This window comes from Diadema setosum, chromosome 14, assembly GCF_964275005.1.
Source record: "Diadema setosum chromosome 14, eeDiaSeto1, whole genome shotgun sequence".
In the NCBI taxonomy this organism is placed as follows: domain Eukaryota; kingdom Metazoa; phylum Echinodermata; class Echinoidea; order Diadematoida; family Diadematidae; genus Diadema; species Diadema setosum.
The window spans coordinates 33,070,162-33,096,717 of NC_092698.1; the positions used below are offsets into that span (position 1 = coordinate 33,070,162).

Consider the following 26,556-nt stretch of genomic DNA (forward strand, 5'->3'; position numbering starts at 1 on the left):
AACGAAATGAAGACAGAATAATTGATGTTTCGACACCTGTTGATATTCATGACTCGCATTCTAACGGGAGAGCTCTTTAATCATTCAATTCCCTAATACGGTTTGCATTATCTGATGCCGAATGTGAAATGCGATAGAAGATAGAAGAAACGACGGGTGAAAAAAAAAAAAAAACCAAAATCTAAACAGGAAAGGAGGCGGCACACACGCAGAATTCCCAAGATCTGATCCAGACAATATCAGCGGAACAGGACATGCTGGCGGTAATACACACAGACGAAACATTATTGAGAAGAGGAATGAAAATTGACATGGCCTTGAGTGCGTTTTACATTACTGCACAAGCAAGCGAATGTAAAATCGGTGCAGTGGCGTGGAAATGCCAAGCATACATACAAGCATACAGAATACATAAATCTCTCTTTTCCCTTCCCTTTCTCTTCCTTTTTTTTTTCATCCCGAATTAGGGTGACATTTGAAATCAAGCACCGGACATGCACGTAATTGTTGGAAAAATTTTAGCGCTCGTCTGTTCACAGAGGACGCCGTGCAGAAAGGCACGGTAGCCCGCCTTTTTGAACTTTGCGATCTGTCTACACGGTCTACAGCCTTGTTGACTTGCTTAATCAACCACAACCTAAATAATTACACATCTGCAAATAAAATGTGAAGAGTGAAAAAGAGCCTTCTCCCCGGCTAATGGCTCGGTGCGGAAACGCTGACAATATTGCTGGCATGCGTATTGTTTCATCAAATACTCCATGTGCCGTTCACCGCGAGTTGAGATTTAAAGACGAGAACCATTAGATCGTATCAGAGCCACTTAACGACACACAAACAATGTTATCTGAAGAAATTGAAAGTGCATAATGCACAGGGACAGGTTACTACACTGTCGGGATGGTGACCTCCATTTGAACAAGTTGACAGAAAAGGAACATAATTCTATGTGGGAGATGCCAGATCTAGCTTTTGGCAACAAAAATAGCGAATATTCATGGAATCCACTCGTCTTGATTTCCTCGGTTACCCGGGAGCGGAAATTGCAGATTTCTCATTCACCATGTTTGACTTTTGTTCTAGACGTAGGCTTACCACTGGTGAAGAAAAACGTCTTTAATTTTAGTCAGAACTTCAATTGACAGCAAGCCGCATTTTATTCGGAAAGCATTTGATTCAATTCAAAAGGTATAAGGACCCGCTGAAAGAGCAGGAAAGTGACGGGTACTGGTCTATGCTTTACATGCTGTCTTATGGTCCCTTTTACCTACCACAACACCATGCAACTACATCTCATACGTTCTTGGTGTTGATAAATGTTTTTACGTAACTATGAAGACAAAGTGTGAACAATGATAATCGCGCTAAAATACAATAGCATCACACACACACACACACACACACACACACACACACACACACAACAACAACAATAACAGCAACAGCAAAAAACAAATAAACCAAAAAAAAAAAAAAAACACCTGCGGGAATTCATACCTGTAAAACAGTAAACATGACTTGTTGCACGTTGAATGCGTGCCTGAAGTTGTGATATGGCACCGGTCTGTAATTTTTGCGTACTGTCAGCAGCCAGCGTGTCATTACCTGCAACGGAAGATAGTTACATTATAATATTTCAGTTGCGACGGGTTTATGATAATTCGACGTTTTCCAATTCATTTGACACTCGCACAGGACTCAAGTATCACCAAAACAATAATCCTTGTAACCAATACCGGAGAAAAGATCGAGTGATCGACGTATCAAATTGAGTAGCTGATTTTCGGACATAGATAGCTCCGTCGTCAAAGGAATGCATGTGGAGACATTGAATGCATAATCAGTATCTAAGGCAAGATGAAGTTAATGAGTAAAGATTAAGAAACCTTCTCGTCGCTTACAGAATGAAATCTATATGCTGTGGGGGTATAGAGAGACAGTAAACAGACAGGTAGACAAACAGACAGACAGATATCATGAGGGGATTCGTTCCTGGAGGAATATCCCACAACCATATCATAAGTATCATTAAAAGATGAAACTCAACTTTTTTTTACGCTACAGTTACAAGGCCTGTGGTATTCAATTTAGTCGGCTAGATTCACGCTCATTTCAACTTTTCTCCCCTCAAAATTCTATCAAACTTTTAAATATCATGTCTGTATATAATTCACGAGTGCACTATAGTGTTCAGTTTCACCATAAATGACAAGACATGATATCAATAATGCTGGAGTCTTCAATGAGCGTAAAGTCACGGTAAAGCTTTCAATTATTATTTTTTTTTTTTCGTTTCGTTTCGGGGTAGGCAGACGTGAAGGCGGTGAGTGACATTATGGTAAACCAAAGGGGAGGAGAAGTGAAATTACTCGAAAAAAAAATCTTACATCCATGCTAATCTTGAATTTATCCAGGAAGCCCGTCTGGATGTACATCTTGAGCGAGGCTTTCAGCATCTCATCCGCCTCCAGCGAGAAATCATCGAAGTCAAACCGGGTCAGCTTCAGCTTCTTGATGTCTGGAAGACGCGCGTCCTTCAAGGAAGAGAGAGCATGATAAGAGCTGTCACGTAATTGCTCATCTTATCTCTATCTCCCCCTCTTTCTCTATCCCTTTCCTCTCTTTCTACTAATCTACCTATCTTTGTCTATCTTTCTATTTATCTTCCTATATCTACCTACCTATCTTTATACCTTTCTATGTATCTATTAATCTGTTCTTCTAGCTCATTTCGTATCTCCTAGATCTCTCACTCTTCTCTTTCTCTTCTCATCCATCAAAAATCTATCTATCTTTCTATCTACTTATCTACCTATCTATGTATACCTTTTTACGTATCTATTTATATGTTCCTCTAGCTCATTCCGTATCTATTAGTATCTCTCACTCTTCGCTCTGTTCTCATCCATCAAAAATTTATCTATCTTTCTCTCTATCTATCTATCTACATACTTTTCTACGTGTCTATTCATCTCTTCTTCTGTATAGCTCATTCCGTATCTGTTAGTATCTATTACCCTTTCTCTTCTCATCTATCAAAAATCTACCTATCTATTTATCGATCTATCTATATCTATCTATCTATCTATCTATCTATCTATCTATCTATATCTAGCTGCTCGTCTGTTGCTCCGGCTCATTCTGTATAATCCCCCCTCCCTCTCCCTCTCTCTTCTCTATTTATCTATCGTATACATTTTTATATCTACCTATTGATCCTTCTCGCTTAACCCGACCACCTTTTCGTCTAACTTCTTTAATGTGCCTGTCTGGCTGTCTCTCGCTCCGTGTGTGTTTCTCTTACAAACTCTCCTGGGTTGTGATCACTCTATAAACTCCAGTCTAATATAAGCTGCCCCATGATGTTAACGCCATGATCAGATAGTTGTGCTCAAGTAGCATAACTCAAGGGCCAGACAGATGGGAAGAGAAGAATGAAAAGATGGATAGATAGATAGAAAGGTAGAAAGATAGATAGATAGATAGATAGATAGATAGATAGATAGATAGATAGAGAGAGAGAGAGAGATAGAGAAATATAGGGACAGATAGGTAGATATATATATATATATATATATATATATATATATATATATATATATATATATATATAGACAGATAGAAAGGTAGGTAGATAGATAGATAGATGGTATAGATAGACATATAGAAAAGTAGATAGATAGGGAGGGAGGGAGAGGGTGAGAGAAAGAGAAAGAGAGGGAGAGAGAGACTCAGCGAAATGCCCGCTTAGGCGGAATGTGGATGACGATGATGTTGCCCCTAACTCTAGTATGTCAGGCGGGATTCCATCTTAACCCACTTACAAAAATCCCTCGTGAACAGCCATCAAAATAAGATGCAAATTTTGCGCTTGCAAGACCTATCCAGGGAGCACGCTACACAGAAGATCGCGGTTTGGCACTTGTGTATCGTCAGTGTGCATTTACGTGGGCCAACAACAGAAAATACTGCATACAGACGTAAAAAGTAATGAAAGAAATAAAAAGAAAATAATCTGTGCTCAAGTTATATCACTCTAAATCAAAACTATTCAAAAGCAGTATAAAACTAAAGCGAGGAGTAGGTGCTATGATGACGCAATGATTCATGCGATCGTCTCATTGTGAGCTCATTTTGTTTTAATATGTATTATATATATGTATATATACACTGTATATTCTTTGCTCAAAGTTTTCACTATATATGTATATATATACATATATATGAGTGTGTGTGTGTGCGTGTGTGCGTGTGTGTGCGTGTATACATATGGATATATGTTATAAAGTCATCTAAATTTATGGCATTTGTCAAGAGTTGCATCTCACCTTGAGGGCTCGAACCTCTTGCTTGGTGGTGCAGGCGTGGTAGGACAGGACCTCTAGGGCTACCTGTTGCTTGGCCATGGCCTTGGTCACCTCGTTGAACATAATGGTGTTGTTGATGCCCAGCCCGCAGAATATTGTGAATGCCTGCAACGTTTTGGAACGTACTTATGAAAATGAATTCTCCTGAATACAGCACACATTATATTCCCTCACCACTCCATATATAATTTTTGTTAAAAGTAGGGCAGGATATAAAAAGCGAAAAGGGAGAGAAAAAATGTAAGAGCTGCTTCTATATTAGGTTATACTCATGAACTCCTTACATGGGGTTCTTCTTGTCAGATGGAGTTGATGACAATGATGAATATTTTGTACATCAACCGCAGCAGAGCGCTCCCAGCTTCCCATTCATCGCATTCAACAAAGCTGTTGAGATGGCGCTCCAAGCGCAGACTTTTCGGACCTATCTTTGGAAACAGCAGATAATTTGGGACGCCGTGGAGTGCCCTGTCGCCGCATTTTCAAATTAATGGCCGGAGCAGTTTCTCACAGAAAAAAAAAAAATGAACAGAAAAATGCGTGCAATCAACCAACATTACATCGTTTTGCACAATGTGCTCTGTCTGCTTCCTAGTTGACTCAAAGCTCCTAGATTGTTTACCGGCATTTCAGGTCTAAACACCTGTTGAATGCGATAACATGATATATATACGGCATCAATACATACTAATGTCTTTGTGTATGAGGCCTTTGTGAATTGTGTTTCTCAACCACAGCTGTCTGCTTGTCCTGATAAGGTATTGTCTGGAATTGAAATGCTCATGTATACGCTTTTATGATTTCATGACGTTCTTTCTCGTGTATCAAAAAGCACGTTTCTGAAGCGTCACAAGGAAATTGTATTAATTCAACTCACAAAGTTGCAACAAAAGAGAACAATGTTGTAGGAGATTTACGAAATTTTGAAAGTTACAATAGTAGGCCTATGTCTCTTTATCCTTCGATTGTCTCCAGATTTCATTAGCATTGTAAAGTCAATATCCTTATGGCGTGCTGCATATCTTAGCTCAAAGCAATTACCAGACTCATACGTCATTAATACGAAACGGCTAGACCGTTCACGGGAGAAGAAAGTGAAAAGGAACATTGTCTTTATTTCATTTAGGTAGAATCAATACTCGATTTTTAATACAAGCAATGAGAAGAGAAAATATTTTTCTGACAATCCGTTTTATTTTTGGCAATAAGTGAGGCGTCTATAGAAGGCGATTTGAGATGAAAATGGGCCAACTTTCAAGTATAGTTTAAGTTAGGTGACGGGCGTGAGTGAAACAGTAGCATTATTGAGTTAAGGGGGATTGTAAGAGTTCAGGTGAAATACATCAAAGACCGAATAGACTGTGACATTTGGCTACACCATGACAAAAACATTTCCGACATTCTCTGCACATGTTTTCAGACAAACGGGAAATAACGAACACGCGACGTTGCAGTTTTATGTTCCACACAAATTGATGAGTAATGACAAACACGAATCGTCTCTCCTATTGTCTACAAAACAGAGTAGAGTTGCCTTTCAGAGGTCATGCCATCTTTTTTAAAAACACTACACTTTCGATTATTTCAAGTATTTCTGATTTCGCTCAAAATATGTGCACAATATTACACTAGCTTTAGTGTTCTGCCTCAACTAAAGGTTAATTTCTACAGGAAGAGTAGGACTACTATTCAAACTTTGGAGGAGCAAACGGAGTCCATGACTGAAATTTAATGTTTGCCCTTGCCTGAAAAAATTTTGCCCGGGCCTGCCTGATTTTTTTTTTATCCCTATCTACTGTAGCAAAATTATCTGATTTAAAAATAAAAGAAAGAAGAGGCTTGATCTCTTATAACCGGGCTGAAAATGATTTAGTAGTGTATCAGAATAAATATTCTATAAACAAATTCTATACGATTATTTTTTTTCTCATTTCCGCTGAGGAAATCATGAGAGAGCGGTGCCTCAAAGCACAATGATAAACCTTCACCGGGAGGAGCGATCGGGCACATATTCATTACTTCTTGGAAATTCAATAACGGTCACTTTACGGGAAAAAAACACAGACGAAGAAGAAAATAACTAAGAGGAGGAAGCCCAATGTGATTTAAACATGTCATCAAAGTGTTAGGAAGTGAGATGGATGTGGAGATGGAGAGATGGATAAAGTGAGAGTGAGAGGTAAAATATGTTTCCAAATTTCATCTCTGTCTGTCATATCAAAAATAATGATTCAATAAATTGTTGATGAAAGCCAAATTCCAGAGAAGTTAGATGGAAGACTTAAAGGGAGTTGATTTATATCCGTGACATTTATCATTTAATGGAAAGAGGTGCGGTGTATGTCAATGAGGCGCATGAAAATGAGGAGATACGACGCAGTTTCGCTCAATTCACGCTACATGAATAGTAGGTCTTTGCGTGGAACCCGTTCGACCTCATTGTGGACTCGATGACTCATGTGCAGTTTTGTGGCACATTTTCATCGCGTGTGAAATTGTGCATTTAGCTGAAAACATGGAGACAGAGGGATTTAAGATTACAAACAGATGACCTCTGATTAATTTCTTCGACAATATACGGATTAAACTTTCGATATTGATATTTCTACATATTATGAAGAAATTTATGGAAACAGATTCATGCATACAAACATTATATATAAACATAAATGCGTCGATATATAAGTATAAACTTGTATCAACATCAACAGTACTTTCATCATCATAATCATTATCAGAATATTCAACCAGCTGGTGTCAGACTCTTATTCTGTCTACCTCAGTAGAACACCAAAATATTATCGCAGGAATTTTTTCATCGATTTACGGAACACTTGTTGATTATAGTCCGATGAATACAATTTACCATGCGTGTGCATAGCCTGATAAGAGGGAAACTACTCTGCAAAAAGTCCGGTGTTAAATAGTGAACACCGAGCTGGTGTTAAATTTTCGGTGCTCATTTATGGTGTTAAATTAACACCTACGGGTGTCATTTCCAAATTTTAAACTGTTTTTTGAAGAGTTTCTTAGTAACTGCAGTTCTTGTCGATTTTTAATTTAAACAAGACGATCAAGAATTTTACATTAAAATACTAGATTTTTGAAAAAATGTGAAAATAAATTTACACCAAAGTAACACCAGCTGGTGTGGTCCCTTATTGAAGCTGGACTGGTGTTAAACCATTGATATTAACACCAGCAAATATCAAATCAACACCATGTGGTGTCATTTTTGAATTAACACCAGTACAGTGTCAAAATAACACCAGGTACAGTGTCAAATTAACACCACGAAGTGTCATGTGAACACTTTTCAACACCATCACAGTGCATTTTTAACACCTGTGGGTGTGGTCCTTTATTGAAGTTTGATCGGTGTTAGATTTAACACCTGTGGTGTTAAATCTAACACCGATGTTTTTGCAGTGTATGTCTTTAATCCTAATAACTAGGGATCAACGAATCTTCGACGTATTAAATAACAGCCGATTGGGTTTCAAAGAGCGAGAAGGTTAAGAATTGAAAGAGGAGAAGAATCTTGGCAGTCACGTGGGGCAAGAGAAAGAAGATGGGGGAGGGGGTAGGGTTACCAAGATGACTTCTGAGAGATTTTTCTAATCGCATTATGCAAGAGTCTGATTTTGTAGAGTGGCGAAGGATGGCGGGCAGCGTTTATTTTCCCCGATTACCTGAGAAGACGGGAGAATTCAAATTACGAGCGATAATGGTGCCGAGGCCCCGAGAAGGGGGCAGACTCTGTTGCTCATTCGTTCCGAATGCAGATTACTCCCGCGAAACAAGGTGTCATCAGCATGCGGGCGGTGGCGGGACGGTTAACGGATTGCCATAGCAACGGGCACATAAGGAGAGGTCAAGTGGAAAACGGAAAATTAAGAATCTTCGCCAGGCGATGCTAAGGCAGTAATTTCTGCGAGTAATGTGATTTTGGTCAGACCACTTGTAGAAATAATCGCTGAAAAAAAAGTAAGGTGAAGGGTTGAAGACGTCAATATCAACGCGGATATTGAAGAATACCTCAGGAGTGCGAAAGACTTGAATACTCAAATGAATTGCTGTCCCTAAATAGGTACATCATACTGCATTTGAAAAACACGTTTCATGCGTACAAATATAGCACAGATGCTTGTTAAAATCCCACTCATTTTCTTTGTTTGTTTGTGTTTCAAATCAAAATCGTCTATACACCAACCCATTTATCTAGACACAGAAGTTGCTTCTTATAGGAAGTAAACTTGTTGGTTGTTCGTCATCAAGTTCTTATTAGTCACGCATGACTTTCTGACGTGGTGATACCTTTTAAGTGCCTTGTAGCGTGCACGATTCGCATCTTTTGGAACAGCTGAACGCTGCACACTACGCAACATCGTTCTTCAATCTGCTATTAATAAATACACCACCGTCTCGTGCCTAGAAGTAAAAAGAGTTACTGCGCCCCTGCGCGCTCCAATTAACATGACATGGTTTAGTAAATAACTGCATTTTCATTTCGAGACAGCGATATGTTTTTATGATCAACGTTTTCTATCAAATTGTTGCGCGTACGTCATTCGTGACGACATACTATGAACACTTTTATCATCTCATCGTCTCTAAGCTGCTTCCTGGGGCTCAATTTGTCCGTAAGATTCCGCAGGTCAAGTTTTTCCGTAACAATTAGGTTAAGGTAGGGTTGAGAATATACAAAGAGAGAAGTTGTCGTCGCTTGCATGTACGCACTCCTTAATCACACAGTGAAGGTAAAACAAATAAACGAAAAAAAAAAAAGAACTGTAAAGGTTTGACAAATTTAGGGATTTTTTCTTCCACTTACAGACACAAGACTGTGTATGATATGACTGCGCAGAGTATTGATTTCATTCATAATCACGTTAAACCGTGCACTGTGCGAGATTCCTAAATCCCGCAGGCTTTGTAAAGGTCTCGTTGGATTCCGGTATATGAGGGGTTATGTCATCTTTTTTGTCTTTCCCTGTGTTCTTTAAAGCCTTTATTCATGATGATAATTATAATGGCAGCAGTTACATATGACCTGCTTGAAACAGTTACGAAAACCTCATTTGGCTGTTTTTATACCATGCTACCTATTCAGTGATGCCAACGTGTTTTAACTCCTATATGATAACCTGAAGCCATTGAAGGACAAGCCAACACCATGCTTAAAGAGATCGTATAGTTTTGGTTGAGATTTTTTGTGAGATAATGAGAAACCTCTTATGGGATATGAAAGAGCATGTAATTTCAAGTGGGATTCAACGTTTATTTGATGAAAATTGGTTTTGAAATGGCTGAGATCTCCAAAACACAGCCATCCTAATAAAAGGTGGGACCCACATGGTGATAATGAATACAAATAATCATAATTATGAAAATGAACATTGTGATGATGTCATGGACTGACATAACTCGTTTTGGTCTGTAAAACAAAATATCATGAAAAAGACATGGGCATTACGTTATTGAACGATAATTTGGCAACTCAGCAAATCAACATTACAAACTTATTACTGGGAAGGATGCAGTTAAGGATGCAACCTTTCTATACTATGGGGCCGACTTCATTCCACTCACAACGTGAACGATATCAAACATAATGTATCTATGAATATAGAATACACATCATACGCAAAAATAAAACATGTACAATAATATCAGATAAGTTCGTACGCATGAATGTGAGATCGAATACTTAGTATCAGTGTGATTGTCCACATTTACATCGTATTCATGTTTTGCTTTGTTTTGTTTTTGTAAATGCATTGATGCATACATTCCCTGTACCAAAACTGCAAATACAAAACGGTGTATACGTGTGTGAGATGCTACTTAACAAATACATCTTATCGCTGAATCAGAAGGTGAAACCAGTCGAGCCTGGCAGATGAACCAATATGAATCCTAGTAGCCTCCTTACCTCGCGTGATGACGGCTACACTGATAAATCGTAGCGAGAAAGAAAAAACGCATTTCGTTTATCATGTACGTCAAACGGTAGCGTTTCGCTGGGAGTCCCGTTTCTCCAGCCCGCTCTCGAGCCATACTACCACGACGCGCCGTACAATAGTCGCTGTCCACAGGACTTGCGTCAAAAAAAAAAAAAAAAAAAATATATATATATATATATATGTATATTTAGACATAAGGCGTCGTCGATGTCTTTTTTTATGAAAAGTGGCCCTATTTCAAAAAATAAGGTGAATATGCTTACTGTGGCCTGGAGCTTGCTGCCCAGGATATGGATGATCAATGCTATATTTGCGCACGTATAAAGAGCAACTTGCAGTAATGTTATTTTTCCTACATTGCATTGCTGTACTGTTCGAGCTAGCTTGCACATAGTTTAGCCTAGCCTATAGCGGAGGATCTCTACACAATGACAGTTTACTGGAATTTAAGTCCGGATTGAAGGTCTAGATCAAGCTTTGCCATACCAAAACGACATACGCCATTACAGGGAAAGGGACTCCCCTTGTGACGCCATTTAGAATATGTTTTACAGGTATGTCGCCCTTTAGGGGAATTTGATGTGTCGTAATACGCCATGGGTCCATTTCTGAAGTGTTTGGAGGTGGGTGGGTAAGTAAATTTGTCTGAAAGCAACCCACATGCAAACCAGGCAACCCGGTGTGCGCTGGTTCGGCATAGTCTCATCGATCGCAAGTGAGTTGAGGTTGTACATATCGGGTTGCATTCACTGTTTGCAATACCAAAACAGCTATTACGCTTGTAGACTGTTATACCTATCGTTGCATGGCATCATGCGCGCTTGCGCTTGCATGCAAAATGTATGCATGAGGTAAACCCAAAGGGGTTAACGTAGTAAAAATGAGTAGTGGTGAGAAAAATCTCTTTGGGTAAACATCATCACTCCTCTGTTCTCATAGTCGCACATCCAGGTATCTAGCGACGGCTGGAGAAAAAACAAACCCACAATTTTGCGTATTTTTAGATGAAATTATCTATTTTTCTTCCATAATTGGCCCTAAAATTCCATGAAATTGTCAGATATGTTAAATCTTAACATTTCTGATAGCCACAAGAAATGCTATTGATAAATTACGTAGAAGAATTGTGTAGAGCGAGGATTCTGAACGCCAACGCCGCGCGCCGTGTCGTCTGTATCCCCACGTATAAGGCTCGAACACTCCATGCTTGTGCATGCGCAGCATTCACACCGATTCACACTCTAGCTCCCCACATTGTACTGCGCAGGCGAGCTATTTGTTTTTCGCTCCAGCTATACCGGAAGTGACGTATACCCGACCATGAGAATACGGGGAAACAAGCACCTCAGAAGATATACTAAAGACAATCGGATACAGCGTTATATTGCTTGTCTCTTACATCGGCTGCTGTTTACGTACCTACATAATTTGGTCAAACATGCATGATATTTATACAATACGAGCAAAGAGTACGTTATGTAATATGTGATTATAATGATTGTGTTCATGCGTGTGAGTGTAAAATTATTATGTGCTACCATCTCAATTGATTATGATTGACCATAGCAGTCCATTTCAAGCAATAAAAGAGTTGAATATATAGTGTTTCATTTTACATTTCATATCATTCCCATACAAATTCTATGTAATATATCAGAATAATTTGATCACACTCAATATGTGGTCTTCATTACTGAACATGTTTAAAATGCATCAAGGCCTACGTATAGTTAAGTATTCAGAAGCATGGGTTGAGTATATTGTTGATGTATTCTTGGATAAGGAAATAAATGAGTAATATGAAATGATATGGAATGATGGTGTTTTTTTTTTGTGTGTGTGTGTGTATATTATATATGTATGTGTGTGTTCGTAATACCAAACTGTGTTCTTACCTCAAACAGCTGCTCGTCATTTTCATCAAACGGAAAGCCGTCTGTTCGATTGAGAACCTGAGCAACACCTAATCGAGAGAAGCAGACAGATTGTTTTATTCATGATGAGGATGAATTGGCGGTACTTTGACATTTTCCATTCAACGTTTCATGAATTTTGCACACAAGCTCTTTGAGTGGTCATTCATTCATGAGACACATTGGAATAAACTAAATGCAGCAACGAAATACGTTGTCTTGTTTCGTGTGGAATCAGCATTAATCAAAGTGGAATTAAGTGGCGACATAGCGGATAAGTCAAAGGGATCTACCGGCACACATCAAACTTGACTATGTTTTATTGTGTGTGAAATACTGTTTGCTATTAAAAAAACACACACACTTGTAACAAACAAATAAACCAGAGAAAGATAATGATGTAATATGCAGGCAGTCTCGTCAACGCAAATAATGCTGCTTTCATCCAACTTGCTTGCTTCGGAATACGCAATTTAATGTCTTCGAAGATGAAAAGAATATTTTCCAATAAAACAGTATGAAGCATACGACAATAGCCTGATTTTACAATGTCTTGGACCATTTTCTAAATCTCCGAGACTTTCTCTTTCCCGCTTTTACCCTCAGAGCCATCAGCTTGAAACGAAAAAAAAAATCCATTCAGAATAAAGCAGCTAAACAACCATGGAACATTCAGATGCCGACGAAAACTACACGTTACTGCGATTCATCGCAGTAATCTGCGAATGACAATGATAAATGAGTATGTTGCGTCAACCCTGCTGCTCTCTATGCTTCTGACTAGTATCGTCCGGACTATCGATTTACCCGGTCGGAACCTGAAGTTCGTTTCACCGCCAAACATCAATTCCACTCGTAGTTCATTGATTACAGATATTTATCAGGAATCTATGGCCTTCGTGACTTGTTCTCTCTCTTTAATCAGAACAGACGATGTTCAAGGATTCTCCACCGCCCTCCCAATCGGGTTGATGCAGCATTGATGTCACGCCTCTGATACAAATTTCCCCGTACCAGGAAATGGTGCGTAACCGGCGTATCCATGCGGGCACAATGCTTCCATAATGGTTAATTAGCAACATGATTGTTGAAATATTTATGCGCTGAAATTAAGAGGTATATTGATGATAATTAGATTCACTTTGGATAGACCGTTTCATCATGCCTTTCTGTTCAATTCCAGGATCCAAGACCATCACATTGTGGAATGATAATTTAGTATAAAATGCATGCGAAAACAACAAGAATGAAAGATGAAACCATGAAAAATGTTTGCTCCTGATGTACTTGAAAAATTATTATTTCCACCCAAATTCATGTACCATTGAGAATCCAGGGGTACATTTTCATCATGTTTGAGATCTTGTTGCTATCACAGACTAGAAACAAGGGACAAGGAAATATTTGAGTAAAGGAGAGGAAGGGAGCGACTTGTGACAGCAACTATAGAGGCCTCTTTATGATATCAACGCTCTCTCTTAATATTCACTTTTCATTAAAGAGATCGCCTCTTGTGACAAGCAAGTCCGTAGTAGACGAAAACAAAAATGAAAATGTTACATGTTATCTTATGAAGAGCGCCTCAATCACCGCTAATGGAGCAAAGCGCATGATAGTAGAAGTGGTGGTAGATGTGTGTAGATGTATAATAGTAGTATTTTAGTAGTAGTAGTCCATAGTATAGTAGTAGTAGTATTAGCAGTAGTAGTAGGCAGCAGTAATAGTGCGTAGAAGTGGCAGTATGTACGTAGTACAGGTACTGTAGTATAATAGCCATTATACAGTAGTGTATAGTTTTAGGCCTATCTATAAGTAATGGCAATAGTGGTATATTAGTTGCCATGCATTTAATGATTACTGTTTCAACAACAACAAGAAATAGAGGCGCAGTTACGTTTACTACTTTTCGATGATGTTCATTCAGGGAAGAGAGGTAAACAGGAGCTGCAAATGAAATATGAGTGTAATAAACTTATCGATATATATATATATATATATATATATATATATATATATATATATATATATATATACTCGTACTCACTTACCAGGGAAGAGCTAACCCCAGCGAGGAAACCAAATAATGTGCGCTCTACCATTTGTTTTAGGAAGTATAAGCATCCTATAGATTCAATGCTCTTCGCATTGTCCATCAACTACAGCCTGTGCACTCCTGTGCACAAAATTATCAATTTGTGCCCATTGTCCACTCTTGTCCATATATTCCAGTCTCTTACAGATTCCTATACAATACATCATCACCATCGCGCAGTTATCTGTAAGCTTGTGGATCTGTGCACAGTGCAGATGCAAGTTACAATGCATCAGTGTATTTGAACAGACCTTATCTGTTTTGGTTCAACAGTAGTTGTTGATGATGTATTTATTTATAGAATTAATCGACAGAGTAAACTCAATTTTATTTTATTTTATTTTTTTTTTTTTGGGGGGGGGGGGGGTCACGAAATTGCTCAATTCAAAATGTTTATCTACACATTTATTTTGTAGGATCAAATCTACTCATCCGCATCCCCCAAAAACAAAAGAGGAGAAATCATCACCAAGGAAAACGAGTGGGAGGAGGGGAGAAGATTGAAGGTCTGGAGGTACGCCTGAAGCGAGACAACTATTTAACCCGCCCAATACCACTGATCACTTGTTTGCATACAATCGACAATCTTAATGACATTTTGACATGGTGGTTTCGTGAGGGTTAATCGTGCAAAGCATACTCCATCTATCTTATTTCCAGCTCTCCATCCTTTGCGACGGCTAAATGCAAATGCACTTAACTCCGCTCCCAGCGGAATACCTGGAACAATCGCGGGTAATTTCGCGGAGGATTCGTCTAATTAACCACGAGTGCCCACCCCCGGGGTCGCGCACTTTGAAGAGTTACCGATGCACTTTTGTATTGTCATTGGTAATCTTCATTCTCCGAGTTTTACAACTGTGCATTCCATCTGCTGCTGTTTTTTTCTTTTCTCAATTCTACATTTATGTGAATCACTGAGCGAGATTAATGGAGTCTGGATAAGCTGATATTGTGGAAGCTTTTGTGTAATTTTGTCGTACAAAAATATCCCAGGTGCAGTTGCTTTTGTCTTCCGCGACACGTCAGAAAATTGTCACCCCTTCAAAATTCATCGACTAAGTACGAAAGCACATTAGTAAAGTGGTATCATTTTCAGACATCTCGGCGTGACCCTTTTCTGACCTCGAGAGGCAAAAATGTATCCCTTTCCCCACTTTCTATTTTTCTTTTACCGATTCCTCTAAGCAAGTGTAGCTGTAGATACGCAAACAAAAAAAAATCCATTAAAATAAATCTTCCACCCTGTGTATTCGTGATGACACAAGAATAATGATCAAAGTCTGCAATTTTGAGGTCCAATAAAACTCACAATGGTTTACTGTAAACAGTGCTATGATAGAGGAGAAAACGTTAAAGGCAGGGAATCCCATTTGCATGCCTTAATTAAGAGTTGTATAAATACAGTGGTATGTTGAAGAGAGTATCATTTTAGAAACTCCCATAAAGTATTGAAAGTGGAAGGTAACATTTAGTACATTTTTATTGACCGTTAGATTTTGAATTGAATTCTTTTCGGGGCTCACCGTAAATTCCAGTACATTACTAGGCTACCTTTGCAGACCCATGCACTGCATGTGTGTCCATCATGTATATTTTGTGAATAAAGTTCATCAAAACTTACAAACATTTCTACGTACATTCTTGCCACACACTCTATATGTTGTTACATCAGCTGTGATACTTTTAGATTTGTGTTTATAGATAAAAAAAAAATACAGAAGACTGCAGCAAAAAGGCTTAAGTGTGGCTGACACACAGAACTACTGAGTAGTTGAGTTTTGTGCAATATTCAAATTGTAGATAATTGTTGACTTCCAAATTTCTAAGCAGTGGCCTAAACAAGTGCCCTGAGGTTCATATTTAATGTTTTGCTGCATTTTGTGAGTTCTGTAAAAGGTATCCCCTACCTTTAATATTTAGTCAACCCTATGGAGCTGTAAAGCCTCCGTCAAAGTGGTCTTTTCTTAAAGAATTTAAATTGTCAAGTTACTTTAAAATGCAGTTATGAAAACAACGTCTAAGTATTTTTATATTAAGGACATTTACAAAAACTTCCCGCAACAAATTGCCCAACTCGACAAGAGTGCATGTTCGGATAGGAAAAATACATCCTACTGCGTGAGTTATTTTCAGCTCTTTGCGAAGTATTTTTATCTTCATTACTATTTTCACCATACATACCCCCCCCCCCCCCCCCCTTCATCCACTTTTCTCCTCACTTACCTATGATCTGGTATTTATTATCGCGGATCGGCATACATAGCAGGGACTTGGTCTGGAAACCCATTGCTTTGTCTAACTCCTTGTCGATCCTGGTGATGAAAATTAAGAATCGAACATCAAATGAGAATACATTAAAACTCCTCTTTAACATGGCGGTAAGCAAGCAGTAAGATAATGACGATATTGGCAATGATAACAATGATGATAAATTTTAATGTCGATGATGATGACGACAATGATACATATTCTAACACTACAGCTATTTTCCTTCGAGCGTATCTTCCCTTCAGTGTTCTCCGTAGGCCGTGCCAACTTTTATGATTGAAGGGTTCACTCCTTTTGCTTTTTAATCGCCCAATTTGCTCAAAACACTGAGTGAGAATGAGAATGAGAAAGAAGGAAAGAGAGAGTATGAGAGAGAGAAGCGGGGGAAGAGGAAGAATCGCAAAATGGACCTCGCTGGGGGTATAAATTGAGAATGAGAGACGAAAGTTAAAGGAGAATTCCGGGTGATTTTCAAACTTTACATTTGAAAAAACTATACATTATATATACTGGGTACAGAGTTTCAGAATTTATAGTGACTGATGGGATAAGGAATAAGAATGTTTTCAAACTTTGTAACAAATCACAATGACCGGATGATGGCATAGCAGCTTCACCATAAGAATGCAAAAGTGGGGGCTCAAGGAAGCAGCACAAAAGAAGAAAGCATGCATAAATTCTACACAGGTGACCTTGTTTAGCAAGCGGTATTGTAATGGATTGCATTGCTACATTTCTGATGATGTATTTGAGCCTCTTAAGCCCCTTTTACACTTTCACGGATTGCTTCACGGATGACCACGGATCGTCATCCATGGTGTTCCGGCATGCAAAATATCGATATTCCTCTCAATGCCGGTGTGAATACGATGCCAACGGGGTGTCTGCACGGACAAGTAAGGAGGCTACACGGACAGACAAGGAATGAACGCGAACCACAGCGGAAAATATATACGGAGATAACACGGATATCACGGAAGAGCACGGATGCAACTGGGTCCCTTCGCGGTCTTTACCCGGATATCCCCAAAATGTTGCCAAATGACATTTGCTGTTGCTCTTGATACTTTATCATTCTCGGGCGACATGCGTCCAGAGCTAAGTAAGCACACCGGAAAATCTACAGAAGCATACATAACGCCTCTGCTTATCGACATCAGAGAGGCAAATCTCTTTGTTGCAAACTCTCATTTTGCGGGAACATCATAAACAAAAAACATAAACAAAACAAATCAAAACAAAACACAAAAACAGAAAGAAGATGTGTGTGGGCCAATGAAGCTTCTCAGGGGACCACTATTCGAACAGTATGAGGGGTTAATGGCTGTAGTGATGGGGGAAGATCTGAGCAAATTTCATGGACTTTATGAGCTTGTATGGGAAAAATACACGAATTTTTCATCCCGGATGGAGCCAATGCTAATACCGACGTCCCGATATCTTCACGGACTGTCCCGGGATGAGTACGGAGGCAACACGGAGTAGCCGGTGGCTACAAGGAAGCATTCGTATTGATTTTCATCCGTGATGTCCGGGATGAAAAATTAAGCAAGCTCACTTTTTCCGCGGACATACCGGATGATCAAGGATAATGCCGGATGACTTCACGGCGTCAACACAGTCATGCCGGAAACATTACGAATGATCCCGGATCGACGATTCGTGGTCATCCGTGATTCGATCTGTGTAAGTGTAAAGGGGGCTTAACTCACGCACTCTTATGAGCTCCCACTCATGCATTCCTATGGTGAAGCTACTACCTTGGTCACTGTAATTTATTTTGGCTTTTCGGAGTATTGGTTTCTATGCTCCTGGATCACAATAAATTCCACAAATCTACAAATGGGGCTGTTGATTTATGTACTACATGATGCGAAATCCTGAAAATCGTCTGGACTTCCCCTTTAATGCTCATGGAATAACGATGTCCAACAATAGCGAAATTCGTAAATCATGTACGACTTCTGATCAATTAACAAGCGCAAAGGTTGAGGGTAACGAGGTTGAATAACAGAAGATGGTGTATCACTCGTCAAAGAAAGCAAGGGGCACACAAAAGTGTTACACAAAGAAAACCAATTTGAACTTGTACCTTGGGTCGTTGCGTGCGTCACTGACGTTGATTCTCTCTCCACTTATTGCAACCTGTTCGATAATTCCATTAGATAATTTGATGTCTCCTGAGGCAAACGTGGGATTCGTGTGTCCATTGAACGTTGACCCGGGTAAGTCGAACACTTTGGAAAACGTAATCGTCTGAAAAGATAAACAATTAAATACACATTAAAATGTAAAAATGAGGGTATTGTGGAATTACAGACACGGGAAAATGGTGGCTGGGGGATAGATAAAGAGAGGTAGAGAGGGGAGAGAGAGAGGGAGAGAGAGAAGGATAGATATACGCTTGTATGAATATAAAATCATCACCAAACTTGGATTCATAAACGTGGCAACGTGAGCAAACCCTGTGCGCAAAACATCGCTTGCAGTTATTTGCAATTTAGATAAGAGTATACTCCGCTTGGTTCAGATGAGAGCAGGGTAAACCATTCATTATTGTTGTCTTCCAGTCTGATTCCTTTCGGGTGACCTTGAATGTGTCTCGTTTGGAAAGGCAGCATATATTTACGCATTCATGCCGTCAGGATCTTTCTTCGATTATGGCGAATTTGACAGGAAGACATCTTCCCGTCTATAGTTAACTACAAGATAATATGAAACAGATATTAAACACAAAACTTCATGTAAAGTTCGGATGAATGACTCATGAAAACATGTCTGATCTGGATGCATAAATACCCTCTATATCGATAAAGCCCCATCTTTCAAACCAAGCCACGGTTTTAGAGATTACTGATATATTTCTCGGTCCCAACCCATTAACAACTTATACTTCTCTCGATTGACCTTTCTCCATGTAAAGTTAGGGGTCATAACTGTATGTTCGGTTATCTTATTGATTACAATGGATGTATTCAGGCCACTGCGAAAGGGCAACTTTTCCAGAGAACGTCCCAAAACAAAAATTAGTCCATTAGTCCACCCACGGACAGTGATAGACAACAGTAATCTGCCTCTAAGGTTACACAATATTGGATCTCAGAACGATAATTACTATCAAGCTCACTTAAGGCAGAAAAGAAGTGAAATGAAGTTGCCATAATCTCTTGTTTGTTTGCTTGTTCTTGTTTTTTTTTTTACACTTGACATCTCTGTGGAGGCGTTTCACACGTTCATACCACGACATTTCACTGTTGCGCGAAAGACACAAACCATGTTTTTGCCGTAGACGATTCTATCACGCAAACTCCTCGAATCTATACGGTTTGAACTTATTCTATACTCAAGGATCTTAAAACAAAGCGCAAGATGGGGGCACCTTTCACATACGCCCGTGGGTGTGCGATCATTATTGGATGTTTGTTGGGTCACGCGATGTGTAAAACGTGGATACCAACCTTTTAAATCGTATTTTGTATTGCTGTTAAAGTTTACGAGTCATTTCTCGAATTGTCTATTAAATTCCACACAGCGCACGTGATGTCGCTTCGTGCTTCCTTCAAGGTATTATTAGCCGTAACTGCCTCTATAACGAGAGGGCCTTGCGATTCTATCAGCTCCTTATTACAATATTTTTTCCATATATTTTAAACAACCACGTCAACTTTGACACCAATAAGTCTCTCACTTTCTCTAAACAACACTTCTAATTTGACAGAAAAGGGTACTTTTATGCTGACCGTGTTACTTGTGCAAGAGGGCCTTCGTACCTCTGTTTTGAAATAAAAGACAACATCCCCATGAATATTGCGACAAATTTGGTGAGTGTTTATTTTGCATTATCAAAAAGAAAGTTCCAGAAAAAAAAAACACACTCGAAAGTTTCAAACTCATAACCTTGTGGGATCCTTTCGAAAGATATGAGACTCGTCATCTTCAAAGGTAAAGCGTACTAGTGCAGTGTATGACGCTTTAATTCTTGACAAGCGCGTTCATTTCATCGCATTGATTGCTTCCCATGCAGTCATAAAACTTGAGGTACTCTTGTTAATATGCCCATCGTTCCGAGAGAAAATGAGATGTAATATAAAGGCACGGCGACCGAGAGCGGGAAAAATTATATGGCATTTCCTGTCAATACAATTTGATTCATTTAATACATCGTTCTCAGCAAGACATTTCCTTATCTTCCGAAATGTCAATGTCGTTGAAATTCAAACATAAATCGAAGTGCTTTCAGCAAAGAAATCATGGACACCTTCATACCGAACACGTGGATACTGCCATGACTGTCTTTGCGCTTTATCCGCAAAGAGACACGTTCGACTGTCGGCTCGAAGAATGGCGCGTTATTGAATATCGCCCGCTGGCCTAACGCAAATCTAATTAAATCGTCTTCCCTGTTTTTAGTCGCAGAGTTATGTTTCTTTTCATTCCCTCTCTCTCTCTTATGATATCAAATCTTCATCCGATCCAAAACAGACAATATTGTTGAAAAGTGAAACACAGAGCACTTCTTGGGTACATTTAAAGCCCACCGCACACTACACGATCAGACCGGTCTTAAGACTAAAGAGGCAAGCCGGATCGCACGACCAGTCGCACGACTCGACACCGCACACTATATACGACCAGACTACACAGCTAGGCTTACGACCTTTCTAGCTTCAGTACATTATACTGTAGCGTGATTTCGACATGTCAAATCTCTACGACTGGCATTAAGACTCGGCCGCACGACTGGAAACTGGCAGGACTGGTGACGTCACACTTCCGGTCTTAATGACGTACTGATGCAGGTAAATCGTGGCAAAGTCGTGTAGTGTGCGGTGGGCTTTAGAAAGAGAAAAGCAGCGCATGGTATAGGACAGACATATTTATTATGATGCATCTGCATGTGAACAATGACACAGAGAGAGTCTGTCGGAATGGCTCAACAAACACTTTAACTTAGCTGCAAACACAAAGCAAGCAGCACACACACAACATATCTTATATATATATATATATATATATATATATATATATATATAATATCTGTCGAGTCTACAATAGTGCATTATTCCTGATCCAATGCACTTTTCTGCGAGATGTACCTCCTAACTCATGTTGAGCTCGACTGGAGGAGAGGAAATTGCCGACATCTGAGAGAAGGCATGTCAAATACTGTAGAACAATGAATCCGTGCGCTTCGTTGAACTGATTGGGTCAGAAATCGCTTAGTGAGGCGAAACCAGCAAAGGGCTGTGTATATTAAATTCTGCGCAGTTATTGCGCGAGAATATATAACTCTACCCATGTCCGTGAGATATATCTTTATAACTTATTTTTCCGTGTGTATGAATATTAAACGGTCCACAGATCAAGCGAGTTAAGCCGCTGCGTATTTGATAACGAAATAAACAACTCTTTCTGAGAATATCAACGTTGGAATGATCTCAGAACTATATCACGTTCAGTCGAAAGTTCCTTCGTACGCTATGACACGTATATCTCGACAGCTTCTTCGAGTTTTTAAATCACACCGTTATCTGACGAGAATGACGATTTTGCGCCAGAATGCAACCAATAAATCTCATTGCCTTATCCTAAACTAGACTGATTTGATTATTTCCTGAGAAGTTCTGCTCATTAGGCGCCATCGCCGGCTAGCATGTTATGAATAGTATAAGAATGAATAGGAGAGAGGGAGACAGAGACAGACAGACAGACAGACAGAAGAACAATAAACAAACAAATACATCCATGACGCGGTGACTCGTGACTTGGTGTTATTGCGTTAAGCGCTGAAAAGCCCACGAGTATGATTTCTTTTTTCTCACCAAGTTGGATAATTTCGAGTACAGTAATTCATTGCGAGGTCAAATTTGCTCTTTAGATATAGTGCCGATCGAGGCGTTCACTATTCAACCCTTGTGAATTGAGGCCAGGCATCTGCATTCAAGTACGCGACAGAAGAAGGTGGGCGCAATTTCTGCGTTTTTCCTGTTTAGGATGGCTTCGGGAAAGGGAATTTGGCGGAACGAAAAAAAAAAAAACCGGGACAAAATATAAATACCTATCCTTACTATTTTTTTCGCACTCACGATCTTCACTTCTTCTACCCCTGGAAAATATAATTCCTGGAATTCGTCATGCTAATGACTGTCAAAATACAAATCTTAGGAAAGACTACGAAATAGTTTAGTGATGTACTGCTTGAGATGAATGAATGATATGTGTTATAGCATCGATGTTGTCTTCTTCCAGTCTTAACTCTCCAGTCTTAAGTTTGAAGAATCTTCAAGATTCTTGGAGTATAGATTACCACATGCAGCAAAATAAAGGTTATTGTACAACTACACAGTCATTATGAACTTTCATGAACTTTCAACATATTATCTAGCCCCACGTGTGTCATATATAATATGAACACACACACACACACACACACATTATATATATATATATATATATATACACAAATCTCCTACACACGTTTATTATCCTATAGTGTATTCACTCTCCCATGGCTCATCAGGAAGGGGCAAAAACAAAAGCGGGGGGGGGGGGGGGCTCCAGACAATATGCAATAATGCTTCACCCGATAGCGTAAACGGAGTGATGTAAAGCAACGTCCTTTTTGTTTCCGGTGAGGGGGAGGGGGGAGGGATTGGTTCTTTTCATTCTGTATGGAGTGCGCTGGTACAGGGCGTTATTTCTCCCCCAAAAAAAATGCAAAGAAAAATGAAAAATGGCTTACAGTTACACAGAACACAAAAAGGTAAACGTATAAATCTTTAGCAGATGAAGTCAAAACATTTATAAACATAATTAGAAACGTACTTGCACACACATACACACACACACACGCGCGCACACACACACATGCAGCCACATTAAACAAACGAGTTAAATTGACTTTTCAGCTTGAGGCATGATAGTCCAAGCAACCAATGACATTACTAAAGTAGTGTAGAGAAAAAAAAAAAAGAAAGATGACAGGCCGACATAGAAATGTCGTCTGCTCCGTCCGAGGGATTTAACTTCCTGAAGAGACCTTGATATGCAAATCTCCCGGTAGACTCCATGCCCACCGCGATCCAGGGGCGCCGTGTGCATCAAGTAGTCTGCTTGCCTCCTAATTTTCCCGCGGAAAACCCTGGCTCCCAAGGAATGCAAATTTACTACTGCCCGGGCGCCGTGTCAGGGATACACGCAGCCCAAGCGTACGTATTGAGGAAAAACAATATACTAGTAGCTGGGCGCTTCCCTCACAATAGCGATGTCTTTGTGGCTTTATGGCTTTTACCAATCGGATGCAAACGGCTAATTACGTACAAAATGAATTTCAAAATAAACTGCAGCACCCCTCGCGTCAAACAGCTCGCGACACGAAGTTAACTTTTTGTAACGTTCTAAGTTCACTTTCCCCCTCCCCTCCAAGATTGGATGAATTGTTCCCTGTGTGTACGGTAAAGTGTTCTGCTAGTGCAGTTATTCTTTATTATACCCATGCAGGCCCTCAAACAATGCGCTGCTATTATTAGCGCTTGACACTTCCTCGTGGCGCACTTCCTCCGCCCATGCACATTTCAATTAGGATGAACGAATACACATTCGAATACAATTTGGTTTGAGGCACATTTTTTTTTTTTTCCTTCTTGCATCAGTCACATCGTGATTGGTAGACTTGAGCCTCATAATCAACATCAGAGCGCCACGTTCTAGCAAGAGGCGAGGGAGGTATTGTCACCATCGTTTGTCCGAGACAGTCTTCATCCGCTGGGCAATGCATGGTGTACCCCCTCGCTTTGTCCCAACGAGCACGTGTAGTTTCATTAAAATTGATTGCGTTGCATCTGTAATTGTCGTCTGATGACAGTAACAGAAACGGCGATAAAAACTCGCCGAATCCTTCCAGGTTTCTCCTGAAGAAGGTCTGATCGAAAACAACCAACTCTGCCAAATCATATTTAGTTACGTATTCATCTCCCATGAGGTTGCGTGCACGTGTATAAGTTGCGTGTGGCCTCTTGATTGATTCATGTTGCGGCCAAAGCTTGAAGTGCCAGATATTGGCAATTCAGACACGTCACGGGAGCTAACGAATACAGTTCCTCTCAAGCAAAACATAACAAAGCAACAGCAGCAACAACAACAGAATTATGTTTCAATGTTTCCCCGTTATGAGCTGCTTCTGGATTTCTTGACATCATTTACTGACACGCCGCATGCAGCAAATGCAATATTATTCTTTGTTCTTTCAGAAGAATTTGCGTTAATGTAAGACCGCAGCTTAATATCGAGGCGTATGGAAGCTCTTCCTATTGTACTTCCTCTGTCATTCAGTTTTCTCGTGGTTACATACTAAGGCAAGCAAAGTATTATGTTCGCTTGTTGGTCGATATAAAAGAACGATATATAAAGACACGAAGAATGAAGTTATAGTGCATATAACATTCACAGTAAATGGCATGTTTGCAATAACTATCGTGTCTTCGTCCTCCAAAGAAATGAAATAAATGATCGATCATTTTGCCTGAAATCAGAGCACGGTTTCATGAAAGTTGTCAGCCCTGACAACTTGTCAGTCCGAGACAATTTCAGTACAATCCTTGGTTTTGATTGGCTGAGAAGCTCTGGTCACTGACTGTTACTATGGTAATTGTTAGGGGTGACAAATTCACGAAACGGTGCCCAGCTCTCTCAAACATTTTTCTCATGAAAATGAAAAGCATTCTCGACCACTTAAGATGCATTAGGAATGATTCACGTTTATTGCATGCCATTATATTTGCGCTAAGTTGCATTCCCTGGGGCACAACGGAGAGTTAGTCATAATCATAGGCAGAGTTTCTCTAGAGTACAAAATGATTTATGGCTGTATCACAATCAGAGGGCGCAATCAGTTCCAGACGCTATTGGGAAATGTGAACGAAATGGACAGGAAAGAAGGAAATCTATCAGTCGCTTTAAGTGGCATCACGGCACACACATTTTCGACGAAGATACGTTTTAAGCTACGTTTTTTTTTTTTTTTTTGTTTATTCACGACATCACATCTAGATCGGTTTGTAAACCAAACGATATGACCTACATTTAACCTTTTAACCTGTGCTACTTTTTTATTCATCTGCACAGCGCGGTTGATTGATAGACGCGCGACAAACAACACAACAGTTACTAACAGGTCACTTTTTCTGAATTCAGCATGGCTGGAAAAAAAAAAGGGGGGACTCGTGTCATATGTTAGGTGTAGAATGCCTGATTGTTTCCCAGTGTAAGCGGAAAGGTGGCTCCTCGCCGTAGTCCCACGCGTCGTATTACACGTCTGCTTTGAAATTCAACATGTGCGCCGCCTGCGCCCGGGATCCGGGAGAACATGTCAACATCTACCCAAGATTTCCGCGCCAGTGACCGCTCTGGCCTTTGCGATTGAAGAGTGCGTGAACCCTTTTCGTCGCAGGGGGAAAGAACGTTTCCTAACAAGAATGTAGATATGTAGATAGACGTTAAAAGCGCAGACATTGGAATGATGTACGTCGATCGTCTCATGGGGCACTCTCGCTAGCTTTCTCTCACCTCACGGTCGGCTAGCTTTTTACATCGCAGTATGGTATCTCCAAATTCACACCAAGAGAGCAGTGCAATTATACGGGTTTTTTCTCATTAAATTGTTGTTTGTTTATGGTTCTAAGTTGTTGATGATGTTGGTTGGTTTAATCTGGGGCCCTTATCGACTGCAAGGGAATACAATGTCTCGCTGCCTTACCGATCGATAATGATGAGTACACTGCCAGTACAGTGTATTTTCACTTTCCAAACTTTGACACACATTCTGAATTACAAATTGGACATACAACTAAACAGAAACGTTTAAACAGCATAAGGAATTTTGTTGTAGTAGTGCACAATCTCACAATTAAATAGAGCAATTCTTGTACAAGGTCATCGTTCACCTCTAG

General features: G+C 39.7%; 1 protein-coding gene across 1 annotated transcript in view; it reads right to left on the minus strand.

Moving 5' to 3' along the window:
• LOC140237452 (dual 3',5'-cyclic-AMP and -GMP phosphodiesterase 11A-like) overlaps window positions 1-26,556 on the minus strand; it is a 107,907-nt gene that overhangs the window by 21,721 nt on the left and 59,630 nt on the right. The window contains exons 6-11 of the mRNA XM_072317378.1: window positions 18,702-18,865; window positions 16,565-16,653; window positions 12,229-12,296; window positions 4,329-4,472; window positions 2,388-2,534; window positions 1,498-1,605 (exon numbers count right to left, since the gene is read on the minus strand). Of these exons, the coding sequence (XP_072173479.1) occupies window positions 1,498-1,605; window positions 2,388-2,534; window positions 4,329-4,472; window positions 12,229-12,296; window positions 16,565-16,653; window positions 18,702-18,865 (720 nt within the window). The remainder of the gene's footprint in view (window positions 1-1,497; window positions 1,606-2,387; window positions 2,535-4,328; window positions 4,473-12,228; window positions 12,297-16,564; window positions 16,654-18,701; window positions 18,866-26,556) is intronic.